This window comes from Hypanus sabinus, chromosome 16 (genome assembly GCF_030144855.1).
Source record: "Hypanus sabinus isolate sHypSab1 chromosome 16, sHypSab1.hap1, whole genome shotgun sequence".
In the NCBI taxonomy this organism is placed as follows: Eukaryota; Metazoa; Chordata; class Chondrichthyes; order Myliobatiformes; family Dasyatidae; genus Hypanus; species Hypanus sabinus.
In genome coordinates, this window is record NC_082721.1 from 85,460,262 (window position 1) to 85,472,313 (window position 12,052).

Below are 12,052 nucleotides of genomic sequence, written 5' to 3' on the forward strand. Positions count from 1 at the left end.
ACAAGGCTCATATTTTCACAGGATGTTCTAAGCAAATTTATTATCAAAGTACATCCAGTATATATCACCATATACAACCCTGAGGTTCATTTTCTTGGGGGCATTCTCAATAAATCCATAATAGAATAATAACCGTAATAGAATCAATGAAATACCGCGCCACTTGGGTGTTCAACCAGCGTGCAAAACACAACAAACTGTGCAAAGAAACGATTATAAATAAATATTGAGAACATTGAAAATATTGAGAAGATGAGAACAAGAGTCGTTGCACGTGAACCAATAGGCTGTGGGAACACTTCAGTGATGGGGCCACTCCGGGATGACTATCTGTTATCTGTTAAGTAGGATGCCGTGTACAATCCTGATTTGATGGAGACGGACGTGAGAAGCACGGAGGAACATTTGGTGAAACTTTTGAAATGCCTGTTTCGCTGCTGCTGCGCGATCGGAGAAATCTCCGGGAGGAAGGCCCCGAATCCTCGGCTTTGCCTGTTGCTTGGCGGCCGGTGCCGGGGTCGAAGCACTCGGCAGAGATGGTGCTCGGTGTCGGAGGCTCGAAGTTTTCGGACGGACTCGGAGTTGGCTGTGGTTGGGGCTCCCAGAGTGCTGTATCGGCAAGCTGCGGCGGTGGAGGTTCATGGCAGGAAGAGTTTTTCTTCCTTCTACCGTCTGTGTGAGATGATGGGCTGTTGGGACTTTGAGTCTCTTTTAAACCGTGCCATGGACTGCTCTTTATCAGATTACGGTATTGCTTTGCACTGTTGAAACTATCTGTTATAATTATGTGGTCTTTGTCAGTTAGTCTTTTATCAATTATGGTATTGCCTGCACTGTTGAAACTATATGTTAACTATAACTACATGTAACTATGTGGTTTTGTGTAGGTCTTGTAGCTTTAGGTTTGTCTGATGGGTTTGTAGTTCCTTTCTGGGGAACATGCTAAGACAGTAGCGCGATATCAATAAGCAGCAGCCTCTCCGGACTCTGGATTGGGGATTACCAAACGTTATGTGGTTTTTCTTGTGTGGTCTGTTTTGTGCTTTTTCGTGATATCATTCCAGAGAACGTTGTCTCATTTTTAACTACATTATATTTGTGGTTATAAATTACAATAAACTGAATCTGAGTGAAGTTCAAGAGCCTGATGGTTAACTGTTCCTGAGCCTGGTAATGAGAGTCATGAGGCTCCTGCCCGATGGCAAGAAGGGAGGATGTCCGGGATGGGGAGGGGAGTTCCCTGATGGTGGATGCTGCTTTCCTGAGAGAGTTTCATCCAGATGAGCTCAGTGGTTTGTAAAATTGCTGACCGAGGGCTTGTCTAGCATTTACGATGAGTTTTACTGCCCTTTCCCCACAGGGCTGGAGTATGTTCAGCTCAGTCACGTGAGGTATACTGTGATAAGTATCGAGAGCTGAGAACCTTGTGCTGGTTACCAGCTCACACCTTGCAGCAGTTCCCCAAATGCCTCCTCTCTGAAAAGCTGGGGGCTTGAACCTCACAGTCTAAGAAAATATGATTATACAAGCAATTAAGGTAACACTCATCATGGTCACCTTTTGAATAAGGTTCTATACTGAAGCGCAATGTATTTCCTCAGGAACACACAAAATGGAGGAATCAGGTGATGTAGCAGAAAACACACGTCTCAGCCCAACCAATCCCTTCTGAACAAGTTGCTTACTGAGCTCGTCCCGTCTGTCTGTGGTTGGCCCACATTAACTCATTCCTATCCACATCACTGTCAAATATCCTTCGCATGTTGTAATTGTACCTGGCTCCAAAACCTGATTCATCTGCTCGACCACCCTCAGTGTGGAAAAGTTGCTCCCCAACTCCAATTTCAAGTCTTTGTCATAGATACATAGAAAACCTACAGCACAATACAGGCCCTTCGGCCCACAAAGCTGTGCTGAACATGTCCTGACAGAAATTACCTCGGGTTACCCACTGCCCTCTATTTTTCTAAGCTCCACGTAGCTATCCAAGAGTCTCTTAAAAGACCCTATCGTATCCGCCTCCACCACCGTCACCAGCAGCCCAATCCACGCACTCACCACTCTCTGCGTAAAAAACTTACCCCTGACATCTCCTCTGTACCTACTTCCAAGCACCTTAAAACTGTGCCCTCTCGTGCTAGCCATCTCAGCCCTGGGAAAAAGCCTCTGACTATCCAAATGATCAATACCTCTCATCTTATTCACCTCTAACAGGTCACTCCTCATCCCCGGCTGCTCCGAGGAGAAAAAGCCAAGTTCACTCAACCTATTCCCATAAGGCATGCTCCCTAATCCAGGCAACATCCTTGTAAATCTCCTCTGCACCCTTTCTATGGTTTCCACATCCTCCCAGTAGTGAGGTGACCAGACAGTACTAGCACGGTACTCCAAGTGGGGTCTGACCAGGGTTCCATATAGCTGTAACATTACCTCTATCTAACTCTTTCTTGAAAGCATCCAGAGAATTGGCCTCCACTGCCTTCTGAGGCAGAGCATTCCACAGATCCACAACTCAATCCAGGATCCATTTGCACGAGGAGATACTGAGGCCAAGGCCTTGGAGCTTATTGACTAGTTTTGAGGGGAAGATCATATTGAATGCTGAGCTGTAACTGATTAAAAAGCATCCTAATGCGTGCATCTTTGCTGTTGCTCACAAACAGTGATAAATGATGTCAGGCAGTCAGAACAAGACTGCCTGAGGAATAATTGCAAAAATGAAATGTTTTTACTGGACTGTGTCGGCGTTTAGGGGAATGGTGGTTTATTAACAAAAAGCTACTGACCTCCATTCTGTGTTTATTGTTACAATTTATAACAGCGTTGCAATTTAAAACACTGACGGTGTAAATACGTTGAAACTCTAAAAATATTTCAAAGGTTGTGGTACGTTTATTATTTAAAACATTTATGGATCATATTAATTAACACAATTACAGGGTATATCACAATTATATTAACATAGATTTCAAAATTATAATATCACAATTTTAAAACAATATTAACAATTTTTAAATTATATGAAGGGTATATAAAAGGAAACTCCAGCCACAAAGGCTGTGTGCACGGGAGCATTTCAGTTGCCAGCCTCGTGTGATCCAAGCTCTCCAGACCCCGTAACAGCAGCGTAAAGTCTCCTTTTTGCGCACTCCCTGGCCTAATGACACACCTTCTAGCAGGTGACCCGCTGCGCACTGAACTCCAAATGTGAATCTACCAGCGTCCTGCGGGTCTGTAAAACAACCTCCCTTCTCTTGCATTCAGTAGTGAGGACTGTGCCGAAGATGTGCCCGGAACATCTGTCTTGTCACTTCAAAGAATTCTGGCAGAATCTCTGGAGGTATCTGCAGCTTGATGCTCTCCTTACCATTTACTATGCATCCTGACCTGCTTTGTCCAAGAAAACGTGAGCAACCTAACGGGAGGAATTATCCACGAAAAGCTTGGAGACTGTGCCCCAGCGCCCCGGTCACTTATTCACCCCTCAACCAGTAATAAATCCTTAAAACCCACACAGGAGCAAGAGTTCAGAGCCGGAAGCTGCTAGCAACTCCCGCCTTACCCAACTTCTTATTTTGGCTTCTTCCCCTCCTTTCTAGTGCTGATGAAGGATCTCCGCCTGAAATGTTCACTCTTTATTCATTTCCATAGACGCTGCCTGACCCGCTGAGTTCCTCCAGCATTTTGTATGTGTTGCCCCAGCAATCAAAGGGTCACAGAGTTGGAGATTACAGAGATACAGACTCAGCCTTTCCTAAACCGGAATCAACCCGCGACAACGTATCGAAACACGCATCGTGAGTTAACGTACTGATCTTTCTGAACAAGAAAGGTTTGAGTTAAGTTTGAGCAAAACACGTTTCCTCCCATTGTTATTACAAAGACGGCGCTCTGTCATACACACGTTATACCCTATAATGCTGCTGTGCTTTGCATACCGACATCGGCAGACTTTATTTTGAAGTTTATTTCCCGCAAATCGCCCCGGGCCCGATGAACAGGAGGAATCCCCGGCCGGGACGGGTCACCACTCACCTGGTAACCACATTTTGGGGCCGAGTTCTCATCCCCAAATACCTCAGGACAGAGGAGAACGAAGCAGAGACACAGCAGCAAACCGACCGGCGCAGCCATCGCTTCGAGTCATATGACACTCACGTGATTCGCAGAAAGCCACACAAGTCAGCTGACCCCCGTGGCGGGAGGAACGAATAGAAGTTTGGAAGTGCACTTCATTGCTCCGCTTTGACATCATAATAAACTCAAAATATCACAAGCGGTAAAAACAGAAGTCTTTCGTCTCGTTAATCCTCAAGACCGTTCACTGAACACTGTAGTAGCAAACCGAGGATCTTGGAGCTCCCAAAGTTCGGGAGTGAACTCGGCCTTCACAGCTTTGTAGAATTCACTTTGTGGGACAACGGCTCCTCAAAGTGATCCTTCTACATCAACCATTTATGGATGTTAAATCAATGGGAAGACTTATCCCCAGCTCGATTTCAAAGTGCATCATTAAACTATTTTTTAAAATTTATTACTTATGCCCCTTACACCGCTGGCTTTTAGGGCAGAAATGAAGGTCTGCCCCTGGTCATACCGTGCCACTCAGATGTAGAAGGGTTCTTCATTGCTGTTTCCAAAACAAGGTTGTTTGTTCAGTCAACAACACACACAAAATGCTGGTAGAACGCAGCAGGCCAGGCAGCATCGATAGGTCCTGACGAACAGTCTCGGCCCGAAACGTCGACAGCGCTTCTCCCTGTAGATGCTGCCTGGCCTGCTGTGTTCCACCAGCATTTTGTGTGTGTTGTTATTTGAATTTCCAGCATCTGCAGATTTCGTCATGTTTGATCAATCAGGATTGTTAGCCTTGAGACGAACCCTTAAACCTGGGGGGCCGGTGGGACACTTTTTCCGGCCTCTAAGATCCCAACTAACACTTTGGTTCTTCGAGGCACACAAGCCTCCAAACCCTATGACAAAGTTTGACCCTGGGTGCCCTCCTTCCCGTTCTCCTGTGGCCCACTCTCCTCTCCTATCAGATTCTTTCTTCTCCAGCCCTTGTCCTTCCCCACCCACCTGGATTCACCCATCACCTTCCACTCAGCCTTTTCCCCCTCCCCCTACCTTTTATTCAGGCATCTTCCTCTCACCTCCCCCCCCCCCCCCCCGCCAACTTCTCAGTCCTAATGAAGGGTCTCGGCCCAAAATGTTGACTGCTAACTCATTTTCATAAATGCTTCCTGACCTGATAAGTGCCCCCAGAGTTTTGTGTGTGTTACTTTGGATGTACAGCAACTGCAAAATTTCTTCTTTTGTGTGTGTGAACTTACAGGGAATTAGTTTATTAGCTGAGGAAATTCACCAGCAGTGAGGAGCTTTGATCCATTCCAAGTTGTTCTACAGAAACAAGTTACTCCATTAGTTCAGATCAGTATACCCTCCTCCATATCCTTGACTAACATCATTCTAAATGACTGACATCAAATCAGAACCAGATTTAATATCACTGCCATATATCATGAAACGTGCTGTTTGCGGCTGCAGTATCATGCAATACATTAAAATACTATATATTGCAAGAAGATTATATATTGATACGTAGTGCACAAAGGATGAGACACTGCCACTTCCATCTCTCTGGTCCTGTGCTGCTAATTTGCTGTTCAAGCTTCACTTCAGAGGCATCCATTTCCTGCCAGCCCCTCCTTACGCTGGACCTGAAGTTATCCGCCTGTGTCCAGCTTCACACTGCTCCTGGCTGCCCATTGTCTATACTCAGTATCTTGCGCGAAGGCTCCTGGCTGGGCTGTGCTACTAAATGGAGTGCCGTGCACTGTTCGACTCACTGCTACACAGGACAGGCCGGGTTCACTTGCCCCTGGAGCGGCAGATGTTGAGGGGTGACCTGGTAAAAGTCAGAATCTGATGTATTATCGCTGACGTATGTCACGAAAAGGTTCTTGGCTTGAAACTCTGTCTGTTTATTGCCCACAATGCGTGCTGCCCGACCTGTTGAGTCTTGTGCTTTGTGAGTGTGTTGCAGGATCTACAGAATCTCTGGTGGTTTTTACTTTGAAATGCTTTGTTTTGCAGCGGCAGTGCAGTGCAATACATACTGCCAGTAACGACTGATAAAACTAATTAGTGCAAAACGGTGTTCATTGTGCATTCAGACATCTGATGGCAGAGGGGAGGAAGCTGCTCCTGAATCACGGAGTGCAAGGCTTCAAGCTCCTGTATGTTCTCTTGATGGTGGCAATGAGCAGAGGGCATGCCCCGGGCAATGGATGCTGCATTTTTGAGGCATCGTCTTTTAAAGATGCCCTCAGTAGTGGGGAGGCTAGTGCCCATGGTGGAGCTGGCTGTATCTATAACCCTCTGCAACGTTTCCTGATATGGTACATCAGAGTCTCCATGCTAGATGGTGATGCAGTGAGAGATTAAGGGAGGCATAGATTGGATAACTAGTCAAATCATTTTGCCCCAAGGGAACACCATCAAAAACCACATTCAATAGTTTTAAGGTGTCTCTGCAGGACGCATTTTCTTGAAAACACAAGCCGGTTGATAGTTGGAATTAATTGCTGATAGCATCTGATGGTCAGAGGCATTTAGACAGATATTGAAGTAGGCACAGAAGCCTAGATTGCAGGCAGAAAGAATTGGTGCAGATGGATAAATGGGTCAGCACAAATACAATGGGCTGAAGGGCCTGTTTTGTGCAGTGGGACTAATTCTATGACATCACAGTTTTGTTTAGAGATGAAATCATTATCCTCTTTGCTCTCCAAGCCAACGTCACAGAGGCAACATTTACAATGCCTCCACGGGTCTTTCAGAAGAACCCCCAGTCGATGTAAGATGCCACAGACCTGTTTTCTTTGCTTGATGGGGAGACTGGTGACAAGACAGCAGAGCATGGCCTCTGCTCTAGCAAGGATTGGGCCTCAACCCGTGAGTTTGCCTGCTGCTGCAGTCCAGGCCCTCCCTTTAGTGCTGCCCTCCAGTGTTCAATCAGTAGAATAACAGCTTGAATTGCCCGGAGCTGTCCCATCGATATGCACGTCGCTAAGGGCCTTGGTCTATACATGAATTTTCTTGTACTGTGATGTGCGTCCCCCCACCCCTCGCCATTTTGAATGTATGTTATACACCTTGTATGTATCCATGTATGGTTTGAATGATAAATCAAATCAAGTTTAATTGACTTAAAATTCATTGTCTTAAAACGAGCACGCACACACACACACACACACTTAGCATGTCAGGCAGCAATCGCTATTTCAGGCTGAGGCACTTCATCAGGACTGAGAAAGAAAAGGATGTCAGAACATAAAAGGTTGGGGGAAGGGAAGGGAGACAAGCTCAGTGATAGATGAAGCCAGGTCGGTGTGGGGAGGGAGGGAGGATGAAGTAAGAAGCTGTGAGGTGTTAGTGGAGGGAAAGAGCTAGAGAAAAAGTAATCTGAAAGGAGAGGAGAGTGGACGATGGCAGAAAGCGAAAGAGGGGGCAACAGGGAGAGATGATAGGCAGATGTAGATGCTAGACTCAGGTACAGAATCAGAGGGACGGGGAGAAAACAAGATGACTGGGAAAGTATCGAATTAAGGAATTACCAGAAATAAATCGAGGTTAACCAGGTTATTTAGTGAGAGCAAGGGAAGTCGATGCCTGAGTTTTAGTATTCCAAAGGTACAACAATAAGGTCTCTTGCTATCTGACTATATTAACTCACTTCAATTGCATGCTGTTCAAATATATACAAGGCCACTGTATTGTTAAAAGAAAGTTTATTAAAACATTTTTGCATGCTTGTCAACACTAATAGTACAGAGTCTTGAGCATCAACTTACTCTTAGATGTAAATCCCCAGGTTCTAGAATGTCTGCTGACTGTACATGAACTGGGGACAATTTAAATATTTGTACATCAAAAGCCCACATAGATGGGTGTCACATCTCCTACTTTATTACAATAATCCTGGGAAAGAGCGAGTTCAGTCTTGTTTTCCCCATTCTAAAACTTTGCAATGAACTTGTATATTTAATTTGCTTCAAAGTACTCTGCTACAGGTTAGAACATACTAAAAACAACCAGAAATTTAACCATAGTGTACCAGCGGGGCAAGGAATACGACCAGGCACTGAGTGGCAGATGATTTCATTTCATCTGCTTCTCGATTTAAATCACATACAAGTCGTGAGACCACTAGACTGGTGTGTGCAAATCCCTGATGTACGGGGAATCATCAGGTTCATTCATAAGCAGGGCACTTCTAATCCACCCCAAATCATTCCTTGTTTGGGTTGCTGAATCTCGCCGGACAGACGGGCTGAGTCTTGCGCTGCAGGATCTTTTAAGTTGCGCAACAGTTGCTTTCCTGAAGCTGTGAGAAGTACAAGGAGTTAGAAGTCAGCAGCAGAAACATTGGAAAGTCCACGGAATAGAATCAAGTTAAACTGATTGGGTATGCTACACTTCTTCCACAGCCAACACACACATAATTTCAGATCAATGAGGAAAGAGCCCTTTTGAAAACGATTAGATCAAGACTACTTATTGAGCAAAGCTGGTATTCTGAGAACGTTTGTGTGCTAGCCATCATGCAGTCAGTACATCAGCTTCAAGTTGCACCCAAAAATACTGAAAACCTTACAAAACCAAAGAGCTGATTGTCAACTACAGGAGGAAGGAGCCAGAGGTCACGAACCAGCCCTTATTAGGGAGATCTGAGGTGGAGAGGGGCAGGAGCTATGAATTTCTTAGCATTACATCAGAAGATCCGTCTTGGACCAGTGCCATCAGAAAGAAGGAACAAAAGCACTCCTTTCCTAGATTCGTAGGTCTTGTAGGTTCAGCATGTCACCACAGGTTCACAGTGGAGAGCATTTTAACTAGTTATATCACAGACCTATATGGAATCACCAACGCCAAGGAATGGAAAAGGCTACGGATACTGGTTCACTAGGAGCTTGGGGAGACTTAGTGTGTCACCCAAAGCTCTTACCAGTTTCATCGGACTGGCTGCATCACCGCCTGGTATGGAAGTTCCGAGGCACAGGATCGAAAGAGGCTTCGGGGAGCTTCATCATGGGCTCAAGCCTCCCACCATCAGGCCATCTTCAAAAAGCAACATTCTTTTTAAGGATCCTCCCCATCCAGGACATGGTAGTGATGAGAAACGATCATCAGGGAGGAGGTACGCTTGGTGTTTAGGAACAGCTTTCCTTTGGGATCAGACTTCTCAACAGTCCATGAGTCCTTGAGCATCACCTCATTAGTGGTACTTGGCATTATTTAGTTTGTATCTTATTGTAATTTATGTATTGCACTGCACTGGTGCCATGACACAATTTTCAGTGCTACTAAAGCCAATTCTGGTTCTGCTGGCGGCCTTTCAACGAGCTATGGAGCTGTACCCCAAGGTACCTCTGTACAGGTAAACAAGGAAGTGAAAATGTGACGTTCGGGACAGCATCAGTTAACGAATATTAACACTCACCTTTGTTCTGGAGTCATCCCCAAAGCTTTATACAAGTCATGGGTTGTTGGCAGGGAGTACCTTCGGGAGTCTGTGTCTTTGGCTGGCGGGCTCGGGGTGCGCGATGGATGCACGGTCCATGTACCCATCCTGTGTCTGCTTGGAAGCAGAGGGACGTTTCCTCGGTCGGGGCCTGGGAACGCGAGGCAACAGTTCATTAGAAAAGTCCCACAGAATGCAAGTAGACAATAAGCAAGGTCACTAATCAGTCTCCAACACCTTGACATCACAACAGAACATTCCTGGAGAGTGGGATTTCGGAGTCTATGCTCCACCAATAGACCACAAGACATAGGAACCGAATTAGGCTACTTGGCCTGTCAGCTCCGCTCCACCATTCCATCACGGCTGAGTTATTTTCCCTCTCAACTCAGTCTCTTGCCTTCTCCACATAACCTTTGACTTCCTTACTAATCACACCATTCCACCTTTAAAACCCAAGAATTTTTTCTCTTGGTGTTAGTGTGTAATGAATATTTGCTTCCAAGCCCCAAAGGGTTTATTGATAAACTCAGCTTTTTAAGCACAGCAGCAGACCCTGTCCAAGGGACAGGGCGTTGCAGTCCACCTTTACCAGCATTCGTTGCTATCTTGACTTAATTAGGAGAAAAAGGGTCCATGTTGGCCTAGTTAAACCATGACCTAATTGAGAGAAGGATCCACTTTGGCCTAATTAAACTCTCCATCCCTGGTCGTACAACCTGGACGAGAAACATCACGTATTGATGGTGCAACACACAACATGCTGCAGAAGCTCAGCGTCTGTGGAGAAGAGTAAAGAGTTGATGCTTCATGCTGAGACGCTTCATCAGGACTGGAAAGGAAGGGGGATGATGCCAGAATAAGGTGGTGGGAGGAGGGGAAAGAGGACAAGCTAGCAGGTCATAGGGAAGTCATTGCATTGGAGAAGATAAAGAGAAATACACTCACTAGTCATTGCACGGTGAGTCCGTAACCTCTGGCTGGGCTTTGTCCTGCATTCCCGAAATGGGGTCAGGTTAAGGAACTGCTCCTTTCTGAATTGTGCACATTCCTGCTCGAACAATTTTCTCTATTCCAATAAAACAAAACAAGTGCAAGAGTCACAGGTTGTGTAGAGAGACCCGGGCTTCTCAAACGTTCTGCAGCTATCCCACAGGTTCCTTTAGGACCTCCACTCAGCTGTGGGAACTCGGGACCCGTTTACGACTTACCTCGTAACCCAGTCGAATCGCTGCCTCTGTGAACTTTTCCCGCTCCATCTTAAAATTCTCCTTCTGCTCCTCGAACAGCAGCCGTTCCTTGTTAAACCACTCCATTTCTTCTAGCAAATCCGGGCCATGGGCCAGATCTTCCTTCTTGATGGTCAGCTGGTCCTAAGTATTCCCAAATGGGAGATGTTAGAGCTCCCAACCCACTCCCACATTTAAAGATCTGGCACAAGGGATCTCACTTGAAACAGATCCCCACCAGCGAGGATTGCCTGAAATCCTGGATCTCCAGGAGTTCAAACGTTCCCCACACAGCGGCATCGAAACAACTCAAGATATTCCGCCAAATTTCTCCATCGAGCCATCAGCACTGAAACCAAGCCACCAAGTGTGCAATTTACTTAGCGATACAACACAGTAAGAGGCCTTTCCGGCCCAACGAACACCTGACCAATTAACCAACAAACCCGTACATTTTTGGAACGTGGGGAAGGAAAAAAAAAAATCGGAGCACTCAAGGATAGCCATGGGATCGGGAAGTGAGTCTGTGTTGCTGGCACTGTAATAGCGTTACGCTAACCGCTACAATGCCACGCTTGTAACAAGCTCCACTTGCACCCAGGAGCACGGCAGTGGCCTGCTGCTGGCTGCGTGGTGACGGGGCTCCCACCGTCTCTTCAGGGAAGGACATCCCACACTGTTTCTATCTAACAGAGACGAGGTAACCAATAGATGTCCGGCTCAGTTTGGCTTGTGTCTGAAGGAATTCAGGGAAGTTTCACACCTCCTTGCAATATTGGAGACAAGCAAATGGCCAATCAGATCCCTGTCAGGTGACTAATCAATCCCATTCCACCCCCTCGTCCCCACTAATTTATCCTATTACTCCCAAATTCCCATCAAGGTACAAAAGATAGGACTAAATATATAGGTGCTCTGAAAATGAAACAATTGGTTGGGGAAAGAAATAAATATATACACTAAAGTTATTATGAACTCCATGGAGCATGTGGGGATCTTCCTTCCTTCCTTCCTTCCTTCCTTTCTCTTTTATTTCTATAGGTAAGTTAGTGGGGAGGGGGAGGGTTTTTCTAAAGGGAAGTTAGGGGGAGGGGGGAGGGGAAGGGTTTTTTCTATACTCTGTAATTACTTAAAAACGCAATAAAAAAAGTTTTCAAAAAAAAAGGTAGAATCATCCATCATTTGGGACCCTCTCCTTCAGGCTCCTGTACCTCCTCCCTCTTCTTATTGCCTCCCCTCCATCAGGGAGGTGCTACAGGAGCCCGAAGAGATACACTCATCACTTTAGGAAAAATTT

General features: G+C 45.8%; 2 protein-coding genes across 4 annotated transcripts in view; both read right to left on the reverse strand.

The window, feature by feature from the left end:
• The window catches only part of man2b1 (mannosidase, alpha, class 2B, member 1), a 68,998-nt gene extending 64,856 nt beyond the window's left edge, over positions 1-4,142 (reverse strand). Inside the window, exon 1 of the mRNA XM_059992335.1 lies at positions 4,036-4,142. Within this exon, the coding sequence (XP_059848318.1) occupies positions 4,036-4,134 (99 nt within the window). The 5' untranslated portion in view covers positions 4,135-4,142. The remainder of the gene's footprint in view (positions 1-4,035) is intronic.
• A 3,677-nt stretch (positions 4,143-7,819) lies between these two features.
• The window catches only part of LOC132406543 (afadin- and alpha-actinin-binding protein-like), a 36,668-nt gene continuing 32,435 nt past the window's right edge, over positions 7,820-12,052 (reverse strand). For 2 of the 3 annotated variants that reach the window (XM_059992350.1, XM_059992351.1), the window contains exons 10-13: positions 10,738-10,899; positions 10,475-10,595; positions 9,506-9,677; positions 7,820-8,389 (exon numbers count right to left, since the gene is read on the reverse strand). In XM_059992350.1, the coding sequence (XP_059848333.1) occupies positions 8,212-8,389; positions 9,506-9,677; positions 10,475-10,595; positions 10,738-10,899 (633 nt within the window). In that variant the 3' untranslated portion in view covers positions 7,820-8,211. Of the gene's footprint in view, positions 8,390-9,505; positions 9,678-10,474; positions 10,596-10,737; positions 10,900-12,052 lie in introns of those variants that run through there. The other variant, XR_009516191.1, reaches the window with a different exon arrangement.